General features: G+C 45.4%; 3 protein-coding genes across 3 annotated transcripts in view; 1 reads left to right on the top strand and 2 right to left on the bottom strand.

Annotated features, from left to right (window-relative positions):
- Nucleotides 1-16,131, bottom strand: part of T265_05924 (hypothetical protein) — a gene marked incomplete at both ends in the record, with an annotated part of 32,382 nt that extends 16,251 nt beyond the window's left edge. Inside the window, one exon of the mRNA XM_009171059.1 lies at nucleotides 16,041-16,131. Coding sequence (XP_009169323.1) covers nucleotides 16,041-16,131 — 91 coding nt within the window. The remainder of the gene's footprint in view (nucleotides 1-16,040) is intronic.
- T265_13908 (hypothetical protein) lies at nucleotides 5,536-17,520 on the top strand (the record flags this gene model as incomplete). The annotated part of the gene is made up of 5 exons (XM_009171076.1): nucleotides 5,536-5,620; nucleotides 7,088-7,209; nucleotides 10,551-10,626; nucleotides 11,854-12,095; nucleotides 17,169-17,520. The coding sequence occupies 5 exons, from the start codon at nucleotides 5,542-5,544 to the stop codon at nucleotides 17,277-17,279; spliced, it is 630 nt and encodes a 209-aa protein (XP_009169340.1).
- A 6,630-nt stretch (nucleotides 17,521-24,150) lies between these two features.
- The window catches only part of T265_05923 (hypothetical protein), a gene marked incomplete at both ends in the record, with an annotated part of 14,680 nt that continues 13,711 nt past the window's right edge, over nucleotides 24,151-25,119 (bottom strand). Inside the window, one exon of the mRNA XM_009171058.1 lies at nucleotides 24,151-24,273. Coding sequence (XP_009169322.1) covers nucleotides 24,151-24,273 — 123 coding nt within the window. The remainder of the gene's footprint in view (nucleotides 24,274-25,119) is intronic.

Here is a 25,119-nt window from a genome sequence, read left to right as displayed (position 1 = left end):
ACCTTGGTGTAATGGTGCTAGCTGTGCATTGCCTATCAGTTAACTCTTCAAAACACATGATTATTGGTTGTCGTTACGTTTATTGTAGCGTGTCCTATAGCTTGTGCCGTTATGATCGGTAATTCTTTGTTTTCATCTATTCTGGTCGCTCCGGTGTTTGCATTCTTGGAGCCATCCACCTTTTGTATGAACATATTTAAGTCGTTTTGCTGTATTATCTATCGATCTTTACACCATAAAACTTCGCGCTTGTGTTGTCGTGAGCATCCCTCTGTTGGGATGTACAACCTCGTTTATCCTTTGGCAGTGGCACAACATAGGGTTAAACTGTTTCTGCGTTTGAAGGCTGTTGGATTTGTGTCCACGTCACAAGTGTTCATTCACTACTGCCTCCAGCGCCAACCGTCTGAAGTGCCATTTGATTGAGAAGTCTTCATAAGTGGACTGTCGATTGGAGAAACCAAGATACTTATTTGGTTCTTAGGGTTGGTCACGTGCATCAGTCACGATCGATAATGTTCACTGACTCGTATGGAATTACTCAGATGCACCCTGCTGATATATTCGATTTGGGATCTGGAGTATCGCCCTTAACACTCTAATTCTCATGTGAGTTTCTTTACCATGTTGGTACTCTTTCTTGCGGATAAGCTAATGACTCATTCATTGAAGGATTTCCCCCCCATAGTTCTCGTTCTCACCTTAAATTTTACCCACATCAGCCCAGTGATTTCATTGGTGTGGCATCGCCAAGCCTATTTACCCCTGAGTCATGCCACTTGGACGGTCAAACTGCGTTGTCGCCCTCTTATATTTCTGAGTAGATACACTGACAGTCCCATACAACTCTGTCACAAACACTGGTTTGTTTGTTATGTGTGCAAATGTGCAAATCCGACACGATCGTCGCTTGCTGCGACCGCCGACCATAACGTGGCCGAGGGCACGCAGAAAGTACGGAGTTGTTGGCTCTTTTAGTTGCACAAAACAATGTGGCTGGGTGTTTGCACAAATAGTCCATCGGAACGGGTGACAAGAGGAGCAAAGCTAGCTGATGCGTCGTTAACCACAGGACTTGACAGTATCTAGAGTCGCTCCATTCCGTTTTTGTTGCCACTCACATAAATTAGATGTCATTCTAGTAAAACCACTGGAGTGAAAATCGGTGCTCTTTGTCCCCTGTAATTGGTTCACCGATCACGGTTCGATAGACCGTTTCATGTCTTTTTTTGTGTAAACGTGAAATGGTGTACAGTATACTGGAGTGATTTTCGGCAAAAATTTTTATGGGGCATAATATCTGCCAGAAGATCTTTGATAAAACAGTGCCTCCAGAGTGATTTCATTATTTGAAAGTGTACACTTATTTTCATGGAAGGACAAGGTGTTCAAAACACACAAGAACTGACCCGTTTATTTTGAGTCTGTTGCTGTTTCAAATATTGCAGTGAACTGCGGAAGTGTTTATCGACTTGACGATGCCTTGAAAGTAGATGAACTACTGGTTTTATTAGATGCGCAATGTTTCTACCGTCGTTCGGACTCAAAGAGACGAAAACTGCCGGACCGTTGGGGCATCAATTTGATGACAATCGCTGCTAGGTGCCATGCCGGAGCCCAGCAGCGCTCGTCAGTGGGATTGTGAAAGTCAAATAGGATCCTGTACAGATCGCGGACGTATCGACCACCTTTTAATCCCTACACTTTTCTGATGGCTCTCTTAACCGGAGGACTACAAGCAGCCTGAAACTCGGTTGACCCCCCCGCTTGGCCTCCACGTCTGTGGGTTTTCAGCACTTTTCAACCCATATATTCGAAAGTAACGTAAAACTCTACGGCTGATATTTTCCTAGGTTTACCACATCTCTCACCATCACCATCTTTCCCGTTCAAATCTGCAGTCGAAATTATCAGAGAAAAAAACTTGCTGTATTTAATTCCTCCGCGGTTGGGCTTTTCTTACCTAGGTTATGCAAATGATATCGCGCTACTGGGATTTGGCTGCGAACAGATACAAGATATAAGAAATAACCTTAGAAATCTCGCTACGCGTTTTGCACTTCCATAGTACAAAGCGCTACTCCGGTATTGGGTGGGTAGGACAGCGAGCCTGGTGTCGGGGTCACCAGTAGTGGTTGGTAACTTCAATGATTTCTTCTAATGATAGTATTGCTGACAGAATGTCTGTCAAGCTTTACATAGCCCTCTCCGCCTTTGTTCAGCTCGAACATTCGCGATGACGTCATGACACTTTCTTGTCAGGGAAGCACAGCGCCTACACCCCTGCGTTGCGTCCACTACCGCTTTATAGCCACGAAATATGACCGCTGCGCGTTGAAGGCAAAAGGAAACTGTCCACTTTCGACCCTCGGTGCCTTCGAAACATCACACGTAGATCGTAGGATCGTTGTGTTAGCAATGGATTGGGTCGCGACATGCCCTGCGGCAACAAATCAAGCGCTCAGCAACTAATCTGATACGGCTGAAATTGGTGTGCCGTTCCGCATGCCAGCTGGTCAACAACTTCGTGGTGCCCTGTTTACTGGAGCCCGCGGTGTGACAGCGTTCCAATCAGACAAAATGTGAAAAGCCTAACAACAGATTGATTTTATGTTATGCCAGAAACCTGCCCCCTCAATGGCTAGAAACTTGTCGTGTCATCCCGTGACACACTATTTGGTATGTACTTTTCAGTTATACTTAGTGGGCCTCAATTAATCCTCTTTTTAACCTTGCTTGCGAGATGGCTCGATTGGTTAGAGCGGAATTTACTGTCACACGTAGATCGTAGGATCGTTGTGTTAGCAATGGATTGGGTCGCGACATGCCCTGCGGCAACAAATCAAGCGCTCAGCAACTAATCTGATACGGCTGAAATTGGTGTGCCGTTCCGCATGCCAGCTGGTCAACAACTTCGTGGTGCCCTGTTTACTGGAGCCCGCGGTGTGACAGCGTTCCAATCAGACAAAATGTGAAAAGCCTAACAACAGATTGATTTTATGTTATGCCAGAAACCTGCCCCCTCAATGGCTAGAAACTTGTCGTGTCATCCCGTGACACACTATTTGGTATGTACTTTTCAGTTATACTTAGTGGGCCTCAATTAATCCTCTTTTTAACCTTGCTTGCGAGATGGCTCGATTGGTTAGAGCGCGAATTTACTGACCGTAGGGTCCATGGTTCGAACCCGACCTCCCCCTCCCCTGTCTAGACTTGGGCAACCTGGCAGTATCCAAGCCCTCGTTCTTCCTTCGGGTAGCATGGCAACTGGGCACTGGAAGCATGTTACAGCTGAACGATACATGCGCATGATTAGTTATTACAAAGTTAAACTGAAATGATGCCTGTTTTAGACCAAAGCTGGCATACACATGGAGGGTGATCTACTTGGTTCGGATGCATTTTAAAATAGCCCTTCATACTGAAGTCAATACGTAGGTGCATCTGAAGTCGCTCTGTAGGTTTGACGTTAACAAAATACCTATTTTAGTTCAAACATCTCCCCCTACTGGGCTGGACATTTTCTGTAGGCTTGAGCAGTAAAGTCCGCACTTCAGCCTTTTTGTAAGCTTTATTGAAATAGTAACTGCTTAGCTAGCCTCCAGAAAATTACAGCTTGGTTTGATGGTTAACTCTGCCATATAATCTCGAACTTTGACAGTTTTATGCAGCGATGAGCTTGGTCGGGAATTTTACAATGTATCACAATTTGTGGTAGACTTGCTTACTCAATGACGTTTTATCCAAGAAAGATAGAATTTCCGTGACCTGTACACCAGTCGGTCCATCCGTTTACCTACTTCTCTCTGTGTTCCATCCACTTTCGACCCCAGTTGGTGTTCCTGTTTACCGCACTATTCAAAGGGTTCATGAAGTCTGAATTCAATCGTTCTTCCCCCACTGGTTGAGCTGTTGTCTGAATTTCTATGTTGTTTACTTGTTCGTCTCGCATGCTAGTGTTACTGAATGTTCATAATATACCTGATATGTTTCCCGAGTTTTTTTCAGCCTGGAATCAACGAAGCTTTTTGCTTGCTTGGCTGCAGAATCAGGCTTGGCACTATATTTTTCCCATTAATAAATCTCTGCATTTTTCCTGGAGTCGCCTCGGTAAAGTTCTTGAGATGGTCCGATGACAATCGTAGCGTGTGCCGATGAAATGAGATACTAGCAGATGTGAGGTTAAGATATTCTGTGAACCGTTCATGTTGTTGTATAAAAACCTACACGTATTCCCACCCTCCAAGGTGCCTTACGTTCACATCAACTGATCCTTAGATTTTCTTCTGGACATCAACCTTTTTTGGACATCCCGGAAATTTCGTTTAAATATTCGGGATACTCGGACGTGTTCGTTGTCTTGTAAATTGTATGAACATCGTGATATAATCTCCAAGCTCTGCATAGCCGGAGTGTAAACCAGAATAATTGACCATAGTAACTGCGGCGCAACAATGGGGATTCAGTGACAATCCAGGTTAGTCCGAGCATTCTTGGCACCTCACATCAAAGATTAATTTCAAGCCAAATGCATGGGTAGATTTCAGCTCGACCAGCACAAAAGGCCACCTATACTTGACAAGGTCATAAGCGGTAAAGTACCGATTGCAATCAAGAACTTGGCTCATCACCTCCCCCCGTCTACCGTCCATGTACCTCATTTTCTGTTTGGACGTTTTCAGACTTCTCTCTGACCACTTAAGCAAAAATGACCAGACAAGTCCTCAAATTAGTACCCGTCAAGCTAGCAGTGAATGTGCTTCAGAAGAATGCGGACACCTGAAAGGTGAAACGAATGAATTTCGTGTGCCGATGTGTCTCAGGAAAATGTCTGTGTTGCGAGATGAGAGGGTTCTTCGAGGGTTGTGACATTCAGTGCGGGCTTCAAAAGGCCATGCAGAGGAGGACAGCTCTGTTGGCTTGGGATCGCTTGAGGCTTGAGTTGAAGTTTGCTCAGCACATACTCGTTGCAACACAACCTTACTGACGTACTAATTAAGTTACTCATGGGATCAGTAGTTCAGGTGAAATCTCCCATCCCCTCAACGAAAGGGACTGTTAGCCGGTTTTGCATCCCATGTTCTTTCAAACTTTTTGCGGTGCTTCGTGAGTATGTACGGCTACTCGCCTGTCGTTATCTTCAGCATAAAGTATAATCCTCGTGATAGGTTTATCGATTAGCTGTATCAGTCCTAAACTAGCTGTAGTGGCATACCCTGGGAATATGTAGTATATTTTCATGTATTTAAGTCTCCATCCCATGATATCACCTCTGTCAACAATAGAATCTGTCAGAGAATGAGCTTCTTAGTCATTCTATTCATTTGGTCCCTTCTGCTTGTGACGACTGTACTCACTTCTCATAATCCGATTCCCGAGTGAAATTACCTCAGGTACGTCGGCGTTTATCCCGTTTTCCCTGCTTGGTTTACCATTTAATTTGGTTTGTTGCTTTTCCATAATTGTGCTGTTACTCACAATTCTGAACTATCCAACATGAAATTGGTCTAACCTTTCCATGAATCTTTTTTTAGCCTGCCCATGGATTACTGGGCTTGGTCTTTCTTCGTGATGGTTTGCACAGTGCACATTACAAGCGGAAGTCTAAATATTCCTGATTGTATCCTTTTCGGTTACCTATGTCAGCAGCTGGTGCTGGTGCTCGGCAACCCTCCATCGAGTCGGGGTTTTTTTTACTTGCTCAGTGATACCCTCAGCTCTTCGCAAAACTTGGTAGTTTTGTCTCAAACATTTCTTGATCGACTGAGGTGATGAATCATTTGCAACCGAGTTGCTCGGCTCGGCAACCAAATCAGCGGCCATCCACACAACACTCAATTGCAAATATTTCTTGCAAGGCACCTGAAAAAACTCGCCTTTTTGTATTCATGTTTGTAAGTCTTTAGTTTGTTTACCCTCAGAAGGCCTCGGAGACCAGTCTAACGATTGAGCTGCAAAGTTTACATGATCTTCCAGCATCTTTCTATTCATACGATCAGAAACCGAGCCGTTTCAGTGTGTTGGAGACTTTTGAAGCCATGGGTTTTCCCGCAGAACTAACACTGCATGCTGGTCGTTCTTGTCTTGCCCCACGTTGTACCTTCACAATGGCTTCATTTAGATACCTGCTAAGATCGATAAGTAATTTTAATTTGAAGTGTGGGTGTGTACTTTTGGCTCTGATGTTCATGAATCACCACCTGCAGTGTAAATGGGAAAGACTTGGACAACAACCAGTTGTTTTGGTTCAGTTTGAGCCCTGTTAGCAGGCTGACTGCTTTTTGAGCTTGAGATAGCTCAGTGATTAAGGCGTCAACCTACCGACTGGAAGACCCATGGTTCGAACCTAACCTCTCTCGACTGCGAAGACCCATGGTTCGAACCTAACCTCAGCATCTCGACTGCTCCTGTCTATTCTTTGGTGACCTGACAGCATCTGCGTCCTCGAACCTCCTTCAAGCAGCTAGGCACCGAAGGGTTGATTGATTGACTGCACGTAAAAGCATTTTCGGAATCCTGAGCGGTTTGAATTGAATTTTGTATCTGTGCACGTTTAAGGGATTATTGATAAATCTGGTTAGTGTGTTGACCCAGTCGATGCGATAAATCTGTCTTGAACCAGTTGCACACCAGCAGTTATCCGTGAACTTGACCCGTGCTCACTAAGAATTCGATAGGCGTCAAAGGTTCAAGTTTGTCTGTACTGTTACAAAACTGATGTGACAGTTCCCTCTCCTATCTGTCAGTAGCTTGACTGCTCAATATTAGTCACTGTCTCAGTAACCAATTACACTAAGTATATTTTTAAAACACTTTTCATACGTAACGCTTCACAGTCAATGACGCACAAGTGACTGCAAAACAATTCCAACCTACTGATAGGACTGAACAGACTGAACAGACTGCTCCTTCTGTCTTAGTGCACAACCGCGACTTGTGTTTCACGCACCTAGAGATGCGGCCTCTCTTAAGATTAGCCAGCCCTGTCGGCTACCATGTTGGGTAAATCTACACCTGTCTTCCAAGCTACTTCATCTCCCTTCATTTGTTGTATTTTCTGTATGACTTCCTTAGCTCCCTTTCTCAGATAAGCCTATAACGTATCAGTTGAAACGCGAACAGCATCATGCGCTGCTTACCAAGCTGCAATCCCATCCTTATGATAAAGCACTGAGAATTGTGCAAGAGGTCTGCTCCACTCTACACAATGTGAGTATGGGTTGATCCAAGAATTTTGTTGTTTTAAACCGGGACTAAACCCGGTACTTTTCCAGTTCAACGCTAAAGCTACCCGCCCATTATTATGCTCCATTTTGCTTGGAGACTACACGTTAATTCTCAAAGTGTACGTTGGCACCTCTGAATGCAGGTCATCGTCCTCTGGATCGCGAATTTTGAAATAATCCTCAAGGAACAAAGAACTGACTTCAAAACTTCTTGAAAGAGGTCAAACTACGATAGTTTTTCTTGTTCGCCAAGCGTTACTTGAGGGCTTTTCACTACTCGGATATGTAAAAGATAACGATGATACTTGTGTAGAAAACTGCAAAGCAGGTGATTTTTCTACGAAAATTACCGGTAGTTAGAAATTATGGAGACTTAGTCTCATTCAAGGAACTACAGAGGCGTAGCGAAGTTCGGAACTTGGTCTGCGTCCATCCATTTGACCCAAGATATTTGTAGATTCTCAACTAATTTTCTCTGGCGATTGCTCTCTTGATCCTACCAGCACGAGATACAAAATTGGGTTTTATATGAGAATCAACCGAACCTTCCGCTTCGACGCTCTCCAGCCAGATGTGCTGCACAAAGTCTGTCCCAGGGTTCCCCTGTTTTTGCATTCCTTTTAGTTTTCGAGATAACGCTTGTTTTTATCCAAGCGAGAAACGAGTACAAATGTATGGGGAGCCACGACAAGTCGAAATGATAACTCACGACCGTAGCCCTTACGAGGAGTCTCTTGTGGTGTACAGTGCACACATTGATTGTGCAACATGTCATGTGCTTTCAGAATGAACTCCCTAGCAGTATGGCTAGTGTTGAGGAAATCGTTATGCCACGCTACGTGGCACCTCGGACACTTAGATGAAAAACGTGTCACGTCCGAGATGATTATTTTTAAGCTACTAATGAGTAGGTAAGTGTTAGACGTACTAAACGTCACACGCTGCTGCACCTCCATTCAGGAATCCAGCTTATATCTTAACCTTGTATATTTGTATCCAGTCGTTTCATCAATGAGATATCATACGTCTTACTGAGACCAAATTTTTGGAGCAAGTTTTTTTTATCCTGTTCACCCTGCATCGACGTCTAGACAGTAAGGAGAAGTCATTCTGTCGTGGCGTTATAAAGGTATTTACGGATTAAGCACTACTGTTAATTTACGTGAAATCGATAGGCTCTTTGGTAGATAGAGTTGTCACATTTCCCACAGCGAAATTCCTCCCTCCCCCATAAAAATTCACCATATAGGATCGTCTCCGAGCACCGTCCTGTCAAATTCGGTTTGAAATCAGAAAACACCCGTATACAAAAACATAGGTTCGCCCGTGTAATAGGTAATAGTTAACGGCAGATTCCGCTCTATGTCCAGTCTCTCGAGTCTGTCATCGAAAGTATGATCTATTATTCAAGGGTTTTCCTTGTCTTACCGTGTTTATCTCGGTAAGCTGTCAACGTGATATCGAATCTTCCGAGTCTTTTCTCATCGAGTGCAATTATTGTCAGTTATGTGTGGGTAAATTCCTGTGTCCTGTGTGCTGCTTGTAAGCTGTGACATCCTAATTATAGATTGTCGCTCTACTGAGCCACATTTTCCCCTACCGGTTGCCTCTTAGACCCGGAAGAACCGATGTTTGGGGAATCCCTGAATTAGTGGTCAGACCTTCGAGGTGATGGTAGGATTTCCTTCAAAGGCCTCACCTCGAGTCAACTATTCGAAGACTTTTCGTGGTTTTCCTTTTCGAATTTTCCTTGAAGCTTCGTGAGATGTTAACTGCAGATGATTCCCAATAATGTAAATTAGCTTCGCTTACATGGCGAAATGCTCATGGAAGACGCGAAGATTGCTAGCTTGTCTGTGCGCAGGACCCCTATTCTGAGGCACATTCAGTAATTTATGGAGGCTTGAGTCCCAATAATACTTTGGACAAGGTGCATTTTGAGCAGGAGTTACAGGACCTCATCATTTTCGTCCCGGGCATGGAGACAGAACTCTCGACCAGTCTTTTTTTACGTAAACCATCCTTAACACTAATATGGGGCTAACCTTTCCTTACACCTGATGTCATTTGAGTACCCTAGTGCTCAGCTTGTAGACTGCCTGGTCCTCTCTAGGAACGCATGTAAAGATTCGTACTACTTAGTATTTTCGCTAGACCCTTAATCGATCGGTGCCAATGCATGTCAACGGTCCTCTGTTCTGTCCTACGCGTGCATCGGGTACTGCCTAAGTAGATCATTCGCGATTATTTTTGGGGTGCGAAAGTGTCCAGGGACGGGTCAGTAGATTTTCCGGCCAGTAATGCGGAATGCCCGCAATAGGTATCCAAGTGTTTCTGGGATTAATTAACCTTGTATTTACCTCATGATGATCTAGGGAAATCACTGGTTTGTCTGTTAGTCGAATGCTGTTAATGCAGCGCGCAATTGGGCAGTCTGTAGTTTGGGACATGTGGTCCCCTAAGAGTTCCAGTTTTAGCTCTGAAAGATGTCAACTCCAGTGGTCTACACCAACATCCCGCACCACTAAAAATATGGCACCTAGTTTCTCGCTGCTCCTAATTCAGTTTCTTACTCGTCTTACTCGTCCGCATTCACTGCCAAGTGTCGATCAGATCTGCATTTGCATCAGTACCCACCTCTAGCCCATGCAAATGGGTCTGTCCGGCTTAAATCGAGAAAGCTGTTTGCTTTACTTTGCTGTTACGCCCTTCCGCTTTGCTCATCACGTTCGACGTACTCTCTGAATTTCCATCCATTCATTTGCGACCCTGTTGAGCTTCACGCGGACATTCAGTTTGTCATGTTTTCAACCGAATAGGCAGCACGAAAGCCGGTCTCATGGTTCAATCAGACCAACATTCAAACTATTGGAGTACTGTTCTTTACAAGTAATATGTGAAGGTTGATCGACAGTTCTGGTCGGTTGACAGTTCTGCTGAGTCTAAAAATCATTAGAAAGGAATCCCTCAATTTCAATCATCATTTCGTCTTATTTGAACAAATTGTAAATGTGCTGCCTGAATCACTCATTTGCTTTAGCAAATTGGCGTTAACGTGATATGCCAACGAGCTGTAAACGAATCTGTCGTATAGGTTCCTAAAAGAATTATTGAATTTTGGGGCAGCATCTCCTCGGTGAATCATAAATAGGGAGAAACCGGTGGTTTGAATTCCCGCCTACCTTTCTATGCTACTTGTTTAGTCGTTCTTAATTCGAACTCATTTTGTCTCTATGGGTACAATCTGTCGTCTTTCTATAATCGCTGTCTTTCAAATTTTCCAGCTTTGTGTGTACGTGTTCTTACTTCCCTTTCTGAGTTCAGGTTCTTCATACTGCGTACGGTGCACTCCAGTCTGTTGATCTGGATGAAGAGCCAATGAAGGATCACACCGCGACCGGTCAGTTTCTTATAATCCATCCATATAGGTTTACCTACTTGATCTGTGCCAAATTCCACATGTGTTTTTCCAGGAGGCTTGAGTTAATGCCCGCCTTTATGATTCGTATTCATACAGTCCAAAATTAAAATCTAATAATTCTTCTGTATCCTCCGTACTGTGAGGTCTTCCTTAGAATGTTTACCGTGACTGGATAAAATGCTGAGTGTTAAGTTTTATGTTGATGCTTCGTCTTCTGTTGGTGCCTCGTTCTGGCAACGATAATTCAGTGGACAAAATTGATCGTTAATGTGGCCTTAAATTCCTTGGAAATGAGGGAGTGAACTTACTGAAGGTTCTTGAACTGTCCCTGGCGTTACCATTGGCACCGTCTCCTAAAAAACAGCAAAGCCAGCCAGATTGTCGGCACTTCGGAGCCTAGTTTGCCAAATCGTCTTGATGCCCACCGAATGCGAGTAGCCGCACTCGTTCTGTCCCGAATCGGTTTCATGTGTGTACAGGAAAAACGCTAAGGACTAAATGCTTACTGCTCTTTAGCCATTCCACTTCCAAGTTCAAATTGACCGCTGGGCTTTCACGGGAAGATGCTCAATGAAACAACATAATTCACTTGTTGCCGACGAACTGGGTGCAACCGGCTGATGCATGGCATTCGTGATCAGTTGTTGAGATGATGACGAAGGATGACGTGATTATCAGGTCTTGGAGCTGCTCTATCAAGTATAGGTTAGAATTGAATCTCTTGAAATTAGCTCACCTCGCATGTGAGTACTGGACCTAGACCATTTCTGTCACCGTCAATAGCAGCCATAGTATCCATTCGGGATATCCGTGTGAATGAATTAAGATATCGCAGAAATTTCCAGCCTGGGTAATTATAAACACGTAACCTACGTGCGTTTTCCTCCAAGAACAAGTGCTCTACCAAAGTTCATTTCGATTTCTGTCAGCTCATTCGGGACACGTTCCACAGCCCCAGTAATTCGTTCGTACATCCTGGAAAAGTTTGTTTCCACAGCAGTGAATGATTTTCGCATTCATGGCAGTGAAATACCATTCTTGTCATTTTGTTGGTACGTTGAATGTTATTTTGACATTATTCTATTTCATACGTTCGAACAAATCCCATGCGATTCGGCTCCATCGGACAACATAATTCTGTTTTGTACACTGCTTACTATTTAATTAGTCCTTTACAATTCTCTGCGTTTCTGTCAAACCCCACAGCATTGGTGTCCGTAATTGAAACCGTGCCTCTCCTGTTAGAACTATCACTCCACTATCCCGATGTGGTTCACCACGTATTACAAGGCAAGGACACTATGGACGTTCTTCAGTGGGCTGTTAACATCACAATGCTGTCTGGAGTGATTCCTGCTGCCGAAGAACAATTATTCCTTCGTGGACGTCAAGAACTAAACCTGATCCCACGACCTGCTGATTATGTGAATCCAGCCTCAGCCCATCAGGTCAGTGATCTGTAGAACACTTCTTCAATACTACTAAATTCAAATGTTTCTGCTGAGCGGGTTGACCTAGTCACATCTGATCCACGGGTAGTATTCATAGGATTACGTAAAATGTCTTTAATCCGTTGTCGGGGGATACAGTCGAACAGCGTAAACCTATTCTGAACACCCATCATCCTATCTTATCCCGGCCTAAGGCTACCACCTTGACGTGGTGATCGGGCTTGGGTGCTGCAATGATCCCGTGGGATACACTGGCTGTAATTTCGTTCCACAAGGTGCAACCATGTCAGGAAACCAAAGGAAAGCAGTTGAATCAAGAGCAGCAAGATCCTGTACTACGAGTAATCGTGCTACGAGGCGGTCTTGGGGTAAAGTCGTACTGTCCTCTCCGACAGGAGTATGAAGGCAGTAAGGTGTTCCCCCAGGTGACCAGCATATCCATATTCATGGAAAAGGTGATGCTGCCTTCCCCCCGAGGAAGGACGGTTTAGAAAAGGTCGGCCCCAAAAGCCGCACACTCCGATCGCCCAACGGTTAACCGTGACCGCCGGCGCATTTCCCAATACGGTCGGAATACTTTTAAAGCCAAAGAATCCGGTGCTGCTCAAAAGGCACCTGCTCTGCGCAGCCCTATCAGGAATGAGACAGTAATGCCTCATTCCCTGCGCCCTCGGGTTAGGCCAACCCCCTGCAGCCGAGCAGGTCAGACTACTCAGTCGTCGGCTCCGGGCATGGTCACCAAAGAAAACCCTACATTCTCCCACTGCCTCGTGGGTCAGACTTTTGCGTCAACGACTCAAATTGGGGTACCTCAACCAAACCCCCTTCATCGCACTGGGCAACCGGGAAGTATCATTTGCGCGCACAGTTCTGTATCCATCGATGTCCCTCCTCAAATCCTTCCCACCATACAAGCAAACGTCGCTGGGTCACTTGACTGTCCAACCGAAGGGCCTTATGCTCCCCGCTGCCTTTTGAGAATAAACTAACACCTTCCTACATCCACGAGATCATTTCTGTATATGAGCTTTTGGCGTCGTCGTTTAGCTGTAACACCCTTTCGGTGCCTAGCTGCGATGCCACCCGAAGGTTGCACGAGGTCTGGGATACTGCGAGGTTGCCCAAGCCTAAACAGAGGAAGTCGAGAGGCAGAGGTCGGGTTCGAACCACGGACCTTCCGGTCAGTAAATTCGCACTCCAACCACTTGGGCCATCTCACCCCCTTTTAACATCCGTAGTCTATGTCACATTGGCAAACAGGCAATGCTCGCTGAAACCTAATACTCCCTTAAAATGAGTGTATGCTGTGTCTCCGAAATGTGCATTCAAGACCCAAGCGTGGTTGTGCATCTCAGAAGGCCAAGGACGAACTAAGGTTTTTCACACTTCTTCCGTATTGTCGACTCATGCCCCAACGGACTGCAGTTCTGATGCGGAGGAGGATACTTTCTATCGAAAGATATCCGGACTCCCTCGTCAAGCAAGAAGCACTGACATTGTGGTACTTGCAGGCGATATGAATACCCAAGTCGGTCGTCTGAGCGCCTTGGGATTGCATTCGGGTGGTTGATTTGGAGTCGATGCTCGTCGCAAAGACAACGGAGAGCGAATGTTCCAATTGTATGCTGATCATCCACTGTTTCTGGCCAGTACGAACTTTCAGCATAAGTTTTCACACTGCGTAACCCGGCGGACACCAACTGCGAATCAACCCAGTTGGATCATGTAGCCATCAGCCACTGGCGAAGTGCCACAATGCAGGACTGCCGTTCCTTCTGACGCACGCAACTTGATTCCGATTACTCCATGGTGCGTGCATGCCTGACAGTGCGTCTCCTCTCAGGCCTTCTCAAACCAGCAAGATGCATGCCAATCCACCATCTTCGAAAAACTACCACAGCCCAACAGTATCGATGTGAGCTAGGCCAAAAATTCTCCACAGTAAACCAATGCTGACTGGAAGTGAGCACGTGGGTGGAGCGTGGCATAATGTGAAAGGAGCTATTTTAGCCGCGTTCATTTGTGTCTGTCCGTCTTTTCCGGTTCCACCACAAGACCACTATATGTTGTTAAGATCACTATCCGTGATCGGTGCAAGGAAATGCTTGCCAGCATGTATGAGTACGATGGCGCACGCAAATCCTTCAAACGCCAAATGGTGAAGAGCCTACGGAACGACCGAGAGCTCTGGTGGATGACGGTAGCTCGGGATATGGAGGATGATTTTACTTTCGGGAACAGCTGTGCCCTATACCAGCTGATACCACTGACTGGCCCTAGGAGAGCAGCTGTCAGTGAAACGATAAGTGAAAAAGGCGGCTCATTAATTCACTCGCAAAAACGTTAGCTGGAATGATGGACCGAACACTTCGAAGAGCGGTCCAGCTAGCCCCCTGCAACCCAGCCTGTGGAGATAGTGCATAAGGGCGAATGGAACATAAACCTTAATCGTCCGTTGGAAGAAGAAATACAGTATGAAATATCGGTACTGAACCCTGACAAGGCACCAGGACCGAACGATCTGTATCCAGTCCTTTTCAAAGAAAGCGCAGAATCCCCGGTGACCCATCTGACCAAGCTTATTGGTTCTATTTGGAACGAAGAGTAGGTGCCTACAGAATGTCGACATTTATTCCCATTTTCAAAAAGGGAACGCGAATACTTTGTGGCATCAGCTTGGTAGCTGTGACATGGCAGGTGCTCTCTGGTCTCATCTTTCAAAGGTTGACCGAACACAGGGAGGTACAGATCCGTGAAAACCAAAATAATTTCCGTCCTGCAAGCGGATGCGTCGATCCCATCTTTACCCTTCGATAGATTCTGGAACAGCGACACTCCTTCCGGCAACCAAAATGTTTGTCTTCCTAGGTCAGAAAGCTGCTCAAAATAATTTCCGTCCTGCAAGCGGATGCATCGATCCCATCTTTACCCTTCGATAGGTTCTGGAACAGCGACACTCCTTCCGGCAGCCAAAATGTTTGTCTTCCTAGATCAGAAAGCTGCTTTTGACTCTGGACCGTCAGGCACTATGGCAGTGTCTATGAAACAAAGGTGTCCCCTATAAATTCTTGACTCTACAACTCACGTGGACGTGTAAAGGTCTACAGGAAACTCTCGCATGAGTTCAACACGTTAAGTGGCGTCAGACACGGCTGTCCTCTTCAACTTCGTCATTGATAAGATTATGGAAGACTCACTATCAACCTCTAGTGTCTGTGGGATCGAATTGATATCGTGTACGCAGACTACATAGCTCTTCCTGTATCTAATGCCGTGGTGATGCAAATGCTACTAAATCTAATATAAAACTAAATGATTCTGCTTCACGGTTTGGCTTGCGCTTCTCACCTGCAGAGTGTAAAGTGCTACTGCAAGACTGTGTAGGCTCGAACCCTAGCCTCATGCTTGCGAATGAGCCGCTTGATGCAGCAGACAATTTTGTTAACCGGTGCAGCTGTATCAGTCCCGGTGGCCTTGCGAAAGATTGTATTTCCATCCGGATTTGGAAGGCCAGATCAGCTTTCATGAACTTGTATCACTTGTTGCGTAGGCGTGGACCCAGCTTATCCTTCAAAGGTCGAGTTTACAATGCTGCGGTGTGATCCATATTGCTATACGGGCCAGAAACCTGGCCGCTGCGCACCGAGGACGTCAAAAGACCTTCAGTGTTTGTGCATCGATGTCTTCGGAGCACTGCCCGAGTCCGGTGGGAACACTGGATCAGCAATGCTGAAATACGTCGAATGGTATTGGAAGAAGTAACTCACTCACGATAGATGAACTGACTATACTGCGTAGGTTGCGCTGGTTTGGCCACGTACTCCGTATGCCATTTGACCAACTTCCTCGGGGGGTTCTTTTTGCAGAAACACGCGAAGGATTGAAACTAGCCAGCGAAGTGTGAAAGCCATTACCAGCAAACTCAGCTGTGCTGGTGATTACCGTCTTCCTGGATGGGGACCCCGAGACGGGCCACATCAATGGTTAGAGACATTATCAGACATGGCCCAATCGCACCCTCAATGGCGTTCATGTATCCAAGTTATTGACTTCACTGCATAGCTCCCTACCAAAACTCCCCACTTAAAAGTGCACTGATGGTTTTGTATTCACGCCTCCAATTCGCAGCTACCTCCACGACCTCCACAAATCATCGTTGGACGAAACTGTAGCAGTTATAATCACTATACGACAAGTTCGCGTTCTTACAGCTGCTAATGATGATAATGATGATGATATCGTATCTCAAAACCTCCATAAGTGTCACTGTGATACTTCAGAACGGGTAAATACAACATTTACAAGGCACGTTTGGGAGTCCCGTCAAGAGCGGCTAAGGAGAATGCTTTTAGCTCATGGCCTAGGTGCTGAGCTAAACGTATCAATTTCAACGAAAATGTTGAGAAACGTTTGGAATTTTATATCTGATGCCAGTCCGTAAGTCGTGGCTAACACGTGCTGAAAAGCTGAACACAGCTGTTTTTCTCCTCATTTGGTTGAAGCCCACAATCGAAACTTCAGAATTCCTTCTCTAAACACAAGTTCACCTGAACCTAATCTCTACGGGGAGTAAGTAGATGTCTTTTATGTTCTGTCAAGTTTCCTGTTCACCAAACTTCTGATCAACCATGTATTGTGCAGAGGGGAAGTTCTCCCGTTGAGCTTTTCAGCGTGGCTTGATTCCACCCGGTGAGAGGTCCGGGAGTAATAGCTGATTCCCTGCCTATCGTTTTTGACCTCTTGCCTATTTAATGCTCCGGTATTTTTATTTAGCGCACTAGCTTATTTATGAGCACTGAAACCTGAATCTTTCTATCTTGTCGGTGTAAACGTTTAATCAGATAGCAGAAGGCCACTTTGGCTCATTATGAACGGAAACATTGGTTTCTGAAACGTGCTTAATTACGTTGGGTGTGGTGACGCACGCGATGCTTGCGTGTGTGGTATTTACCAAATAGTGACAGTTATAAATTACTCGAGTGTTTTCCCTGTTTTGGTGAAGAACTTCTCCAATGTCGCAGCAATTCTAATTGCGTTTTGACCTCTTACACCGTTTTATTTTCTGTTCAGCGATTGATACGCGAAAAGGCGGAAGCAGAACGGCTTCGGAGAGAAACCAGGAGGGATAGACGTAAGATTCACCGCGGACCAAAACTGACTACCAGACGGGATGAGCTTTGAGCAATGGTGGTGTGGATGGCAGCATTTGTTCGTGTGCGCCTTCTTTCTGAACCTTTCGTCCTTTGGCTGTGCCTCACATATGTCCGAACAGCGTTGCATTTTTGTTACAATAATTCCATTTTGCACTTTATGGAGTGAATGCCTTCGTAAACTACCGTGATTGTTTCAGAATTGAAGTATTTTGATCCACTGCAAGCTTTTCCCTGTGCTACTGTTTAACATGGGTGGCCGTCTAATTGATCACGCCCGAACTGAGCCTGCCAGACTGAGCGACAAGAACAAGATAAAGAAACCGGGACACGCCTGTATTATCGGGTCAAGTCAGGTCATGTCAGGTCAGACGTACAGAGCTTATGCGTAAGTACATAGGGTGGCTAAATGTCCAATTCGGGTCGTTCGCTTGTTCTGTCCAGTCAGCGACGGCTTTCCTGCAGTGAACAATTTCACACCCACTCGGTCGTGTGCTGAGCGACAAGAAGAAGATAAAGAAACCGGGACACGCCTGTATTATCGGGTCAAGTCAGGTCATGTCAGGTCAGACGTACAGAGCTTATGCGTAAGTACATAGGGTGGCTAAATGTCCAATTCGGGTCGTTCGCTTGTTCTGTCCAGTCAGCGACGGCTTTCCTGCAGTGAACAATTTCACACCCACTCCACTGGTCGTGTGCTGCTATCCGGAACGTGTTGACCGATGGTGACCTCGGGGACGCGCCGCTGTTCTCTGCACATATGCGTTTTTTTATGTACAGACGCGTCCTGACAGTTACATGAGTTAGGTAAAGCCAGGAATACATGAAAGAAAGGAGTTGAGAACAATCTCTCAGCTGTAGCACCCTTTCGGTGCCTAGCTGCCATGCTACCCGAAGGAAGCACGAAGGCTGGGATACTGCCAGGTTGCCCAAGCCTAGACAGGGGAAGTCGAGAGGCAGAGGTCGGGTTTGAACCACGGACCTTCCGGTCAGTAAATTCGCACTCTAGCCACTTAGTCCATCTGGCCCACCACTAACAATAGACAACACAGAAAAGATTGCCTTTATGCAGACAGCTGTTTACGTCCCCATGTATATTTCTCACTCAGTCGTAAACAAGAACGTGTTCAACAAGACCTCCAGCAGTTTTTGCTATTTGGAACGAATTGAGAGGTCCTAAACAACTATGATTGGAAGATTGACCGATGAGCCGAATAATTCAAACAGTTAAGCCGCCCGTAAATCAAGACTTAAAACTGGTCTAGCCTCAATAACATATGACGTCAAGTGTGGCCAGCGAAGTGAACCGGAGATCGCTGCGATTGAGACAACGGAGGAGCAGAAATGTCTCCGCAGGGAACAGAGTCCGTGCGGAGGTCTACAAATCCTGTATCTTCGCACCTCTCAAACAGTGTGGGTAACTGATTCCGTTTCGCTGGGCTGGGTATCTCAATTTTACTGGTGATCCCCAAAATAGGCGACGGAACTGTCTGTGATAATTATCATCTTTTCTGCTACAACCTGCTTCCGAACGCGGTCTACGCACTCCAGGCCAAACCAAGGAGGATTCCGTGAGCCATTCGGCACAGTCCTGGCGATGTTTCGTCGCGAAGCTGGTAGACCTCATTAGGTCCTTTAACTGATCAGTGACTGCTCGAGTCCCCGTATGTGGTGATCGATCGGAGAGTTCTACATCGAGTTTTACGTACGGGAAGGCTGTCCAGTTTCACTGGTACCATAACTCTGCCATTGATTTATCACCTGAACTTGGATTGAAGAGTTCATCTCGTGTCCACTTAGCTTCCCAAAACCCGACAGGCGACCTGGAGTACGCTGGTGATATCGCTCTGTTGAGTGGTGACTTCGAAAAACCAAGCATGTGCTTGGTAATCTATCACATACAGCGCTCGTCGGATTGATGATATGCACGTGAAGGTTCAAGCTCTCCACCTGCACGGACGTAGCTAACACGGCTTCTCAAAAGTAATTCAGCAGGTAGCAGACAGGCTAAAGAAGGAATCCAGCGTATCTGAACTTCCTTTTGTTGAAAAAGGGAGACTAGTACATGCACAAAAATCCAGTTCTTCAACGCAGCCTTCCATATTTTCCTGTGAAACATGAACACCACGAGTAGAGGCAATCCGAGCTGAACGTTTTGACCACCAATGTTCCTAGAGGATTCTGTTCCTAATAGCGTTCATCCGGAGGTAAAAAGTAAGATTACCATCCTGTTAATTCAAGCACAGCAAGGGCTGTCTACAGTATATCCCTCTTAGTGATCGTCCCTTTGTCGTGACCGCGTTGATCGGTTCGGGCAGGTTTTTGTGACTCTTGGTAGCAGCATCCAGAGATGCGTTCTAGCACATCAGTTGCACAGCTACTTTACAAAATTGAAGAGTCCGTATACGCCTCCATTTACGACTAAAATTCAGACTATAACTCCATCTTCGTTCTTCAGCTGGATCGTTTGCTTGAGATCGGGTCCGTCAGTGCTCTATTTAGGGCTTTACTTCATAAAACTTCCGTCACTGTATGTGCTTGACCCTTGCCGAATCTCCAGTTTTGGGTGTCCAGCTGCAGCTATTACACAAGAACGTGTTTGTTGTGGTGTGTGCCACTCAAATCCTGTATCGGTATTAGGTGTAACATGTTTCGGCAGGGTTTTGTACAGTGGGAAATACGACACTTTGAGGAAACATCTGCATGGGATTTCAACATATCGGATGTGGGAAGTTAGCCAATCAGAACACCGTTCCATGCTATCTGCACATAGTGTAATTTCACTTGTATCTGAGACAAGGTGGTATTTTGTGCGCCAGATGTTTGAATTTGAGGGTACGCCTTGGAGAAGGTCGAATCTCACGGAATGTCAATAAGAAAAGAGGCTTTCAACAAGTACCTGTTTTCAAGGTCATGTGCAACCTCCAGTCTGAACTCGAAGAATACCGCATCCATTAGGTCTACGTGAGCTTTTGGTGCGATGAAGGCACTTACAGTCAAGTTAGTTTGTGCCGAAATGCGAGAGTAAGGGTCAGCTTTAGGTCATAGGAAGGAGTTGTGAGGGCTAAACTCAAGAAGTGCCACTGTATTCAGAGTTTGGGGATACCATCACATTCTTAACATCGGTATCGACGCTGCGGATCAACAGGTTTGGAAGTGGAAGCAAACGGGGTCTGTGATGTCCAAATAAACGGGGCGAATGCTCCAGCTGTTCAATACCTGGTAACCCGAAAATATAAGCGCGCTGCATGGTTTACAACCTGTTTACTGATTGTAAGCCCATTAGGGACCGCTTATTTAATATGGCTGGAGTTCTCACAGGGACGTATTCCCTTAGAACAACGGAAATATTTATTGCTATTGGCTTATCAGGAGTTGCTTTGTTCTCTCCCATAATTATAGTACCTTCAAACGGTATTTCAACTGTGGAGCGTTTGCTGTTTGTATGGCCTGCGGACAATAGTTCACAATCAGCACAGGTCAGTGTGTCGGTTGTGCTTGCCACGCAAACTCCGCGAACTGATGGTCAGCCGGTTATCAGTTGTATCTGTCGTGGCGTCTCTTCTTGAGGGTAAATTAGATTGCTAGGAAACCAAAAGTTTATTCTTTGTTTCTTCTGGGGAAGAATCGTTTATCCTCGAGAGCAGATTCGAAACTTAAGTGTCCTAGGCCTTCAAAGTTGTCCCCTCTAGGATGCATTTCATCTAGCAGGCGGGGGCATTGTGCCAGATGGACTGCAATAAACGTCAGTCCGCTGCCATCTGCCTAACTCTCTAATTGGATCACTCGAAGGCTCTGCTTAACGATTTATTCGTGGAACCTAGTTTGACATTCCCGACTTACATTTCGTTCCCCGGATTGGTTGGCTTAATCTCCGTTTCTTTGCTACTTTACCTTACGTTCAGCAGTGCGATACACTACTCTTCGAAAAAGTTTATGATCTAACAACATAACTGGGGTTATGCATTCATCTGAAAATGTCATGGAGCTTTTGAAATACAGCGTGGATGGGCAAATGTCTGCTGCAAAACCAGTTGGTCGATGTCAGTGTGTGTATGTTGCCCCTGGGAAGTGTACCGGGAATCAGTGCCGGTAGATGACCGAAAATTAGATCAGGCCAATTGGTGTTCGCCATTGATTTCCAGCTCCCGGCAAAGAATTAATGTGGGCTGTTTGGCACGGAAACTGGGTTAGTATTGGAGGCAGTTAAAAAGCATGGGACGGTCTGGTCTCCGTTGGCAACCATTTAATCGACCGAATGTTCGTAAATTGCCGGTAGATGACCGAAAATTAGATCAGGCCAATTGGTGTTCGCCATTGATTTCCAGCTCCCGGCGAAGAATTAATGTGGGCTGTTTGGCAGGGAAACTGGGTTAGTATTGGAGGCAGTTAAAAAGCATGGGACGGTCTGGTCTCCGTTGGCAACCACTTAATCGACCGAATTCGGGTTCGTAAATGGGTCGGAAAATTGTTCTGCGTGTGGTTGTCCTTCGGTTGATATTTTCATCGACCAAACAACTAGACCTTGGTTAATGTTGACTAAGGTGCCTCCTACTTGTTAGGGATTTGCAGGGAAACTTCTCATCTGAAAAGTCTTCTCAAAGTAGCTACTGAAGTAACTTTTCTTGACCTTTTGGCTTGTAGTCTGATCTACTTACTCCTCAGGGCGTCTCCCAGCGTACAAGGATTTGTCCACCGGCTATCCAGCCGATCTCGTAGTTAATTGTGGACTAATGAATTGGCCTGTGTTAACTATGCCCTGCGCTGACCCTGACTAAAGGAAGAAGGCCTCAATTCAAAACCATTTTTGGTGTTGAAGACCATCCAGATCCCACTCTTGGGCTGGTGCGTTCTTCATGGTGGGTCCACGGGGGAACGAATTCCGTTGACTAAAGATGTTGAAAGCCATGTTCGAGAGTAGAAGTCACTGGTGCAAGTTCCCTACGTCGTGTTAACAGGACTCGTGACAACGAAAGGAAAAATCTGCAACCAAACAAAAATGTGACATTTCTGTATTTATATACCTATGTATACACATATATGTACACATATATGTATATGTACATATCCATACATATATATTTATATGTATGTATATGTATACTAGCACTCAATCCATCGTCCGGTCATCAAGACGCCACCCTCGTAGGACAACCAGACACTCCATGTTCGATTCTGCGGATTTGCTTCCCCGGACGCTGTACAACTAGCAGAGTGGTTTTTACGAGTAGTATGTCATTCTAATGGACATGAGTAAAATGTGAGCTGGTACAATCTTCTAAAACCAGTTAAGATACCTGTTTCTAATTTGTCAAAAGCGCTTAACTGACTGGAGATGCGGGAAGCTCAGAATTCATCTTGTCTAGTTATCTTTGGGCAGTAATATTACTTTGACTGGAATAAGTTGCTGCGCACTTTTAGCTTAAAATAAGTGGAAACTTAACCCTCACCTACCAAAAACAGCTTTGGGCTAATCATTTTCGTAATTCTTCTCGCATATTGTGGATATTGATATGAGGCTACGAGTAGCTAATTTGGCAAGCCAAATACATTTATCTATTCGTAAGAGTCAACCTGTGCGTTTAGTAAATAGCTTAACTCATTCCAATGGAATCGGCCAGCTGAGAAGATATTGTAGTTCACAGTAAGTCAGAAGAACACGTGTGTATGGACACGGGTGTACTGTGTACACGCGGCCAACTGGTCAGCTTTCGTGGTGAGTAAACAAACAACTGAGTACATATCCAGTCAACCTACAGTGCTTACGCGAGCCAATCAATCGGACACGCACCCAGCTATTCAAGTCACACGCCAGATCGGTGGTGGAACGACGAACGGACACGCACACGCGCAAACGCTCTGACTACAGCCCTCCACCGCTAGATTTAGCCAACTCCAGCTTGATGACGTTCGACCGACCTTGACTCCCTAGCCGACCGGCGTTGACACCCTGACGCATTTGTGTTTTTTTTTCCGAACTCTCTTGCTTCAGTCCGGAGTCCACCTGCACTGTCGGCTCCAGTGTTTGTTCCGCATCTGGTCCATGCTTCCTAGTTCTGATATGGTCTAAATGACGGCGTATTATCCTCCCGTCTTCTAACAGCATGTCAATAAGGATACACTTTGTCGACCTCACACATCCACGCACCTATTCATTAAATTTACCAGCTCGGCTGGTTTCGGTTTGTGTAATGGTACATCTCGTAATGGTAGGCGACTTAGGGCATCCACCGTGAGATTCCCTTGTCCAGGAGCGTACCGCAAATGATACCGATGGCATGCAAGTTTTAGGCGACGTCATGTGAGGTATTGGCTTATTTTCTCAGAGGATTCCAAGTAGAGACTTGTGGTCTGTAAATATGTCGAACGTATGTCCAAAAAGGTAGTGTTGAAAACGTGTTACTCCGAACAGAATCGCCAATGCCTCCTTATCGATTTGTGTGTACTTCCTCTCAGCAGGCGACAAAGATCGTGAAGCGTAAGCAACTGGTCTGAGAATTCCCGATAAAACAAGTATTCACATTTCACAATTTTTTACTACAACCCTCTGCTTGATCTTTAGCTACTCGCTCTGCTATCTTACTCTTATTTTTGGATCACCTATCTTGGTCATGGCCAGTGAACACTAATTACTCAGTCTCAACACGAATCAAATAAAAAATGCCTTGTACATCCGAGGACGAATTTTGATACTTACTCTCATGTCTGCGACATACTCCCTGAAGCTAGCATATCAGTATATACCTAGAGAGGATTAGTTTTGCTTTCGTGCAGGGCAGTTGCCTGGGTAGAAGTGTACCAGACCTGCTTGAGAGTCTCACTCAGAATCCAGCAGCAGTGTAGAAAAGATAACCGGGCTGGAGAATCGGGATAGAAATAACATAGCTGTGTATCAATAACATTTAGGAGGCCACGGTTGACTGCGACAGCCGAACTGGAGGGTTCGAGGCTGTTTGTTGTGCATGATTCGGGAACAAATGATGTGTGCGATATTCCGGGTTGTTCGCAGCTTGGTGCTGATTTTTCTATAAGGATGTGAAAGGGCTATGTTGTCAGAATAAAATACGTCCAAAAAATTTACACTAATGTCGCGTATTCTTCAACATTCTTACTGGTATACTGAGGTCCCAGATTTCGACTTATCCAGGTGTCTTTCAGTGTCGTACTCTCATACCGCAATTTCAAGGTCACTTCATTCGTCCTTGGATAGCTTAGAAAAATGGCTCACAACCTGTTTCTTGTTGTGACGCTTTTTTGTGGTTGGAGAGTGACCTGTTTATCGAAGATTCCGCCTTGTGAGTGATGCCAATCTATGCTGAAAAGTCGAGAAGCGTTGTACAGCTTTTTCATCCTTCTTGGGAATCTATCGAGCCCCTAACCGGCGACTTCTGGGTTATTACCCATGAGCGGCTGATCAGCGGTGCGATTGGCTGGCTCTTAGACAGGAGATGCGCATTGCTGGTGGTTGCCAAAAGAGGTGAAACAGCTGTATAGTGCTTCTAGGCTTTTCAGTGTAGTTTGATCGTATTGGCAGGACAAAACATCCACTAAAGTTTCCAATTCTGTTAAAGCCACCGACAAGTGACCTGCTTAGTTGGTCGATCAGTGGAATGTGACACTGCTTTAATTTTTGACCCTTTTGATCGCACAAGTAAATATAAACCTTTGCGGCTTTTGATTCAGCTAACTTGGGTAGTCAGAAACATGTGAATATTCCACAACCGCACCAGTTCGGTTTTCACGGGAGACTCATCTGAATCCCAGCTGAACCTCTTATTTATGGTGTCCTTCAATTTGATGTGTTGCAACAGGCCACCTCGTGTTTCAGTTGGTACGATATTGGAAAATTCGTACTACATTTTACAGACATA

This window comes from Opisthorchis viverrini (assembly GCF_000715545.1).
Source record: "Opisthorchis viverrini unplaced genomic scaffold opera_v5_115, whole genome shotgun sequence".
Classification (NCBI taxonomy): Eukaryota; Metazoa; Platyhelminthes; class Trematoda; order Opisthorchiida; family Opisthorchiidae; genus Opisthorchis; species Opisthorchis viverrini.
The sequence above is the reverse complement of the archived record's forward strand: the minus strand, read 5'-3'. Positions and strand labels throughout refer to the sequence as shown.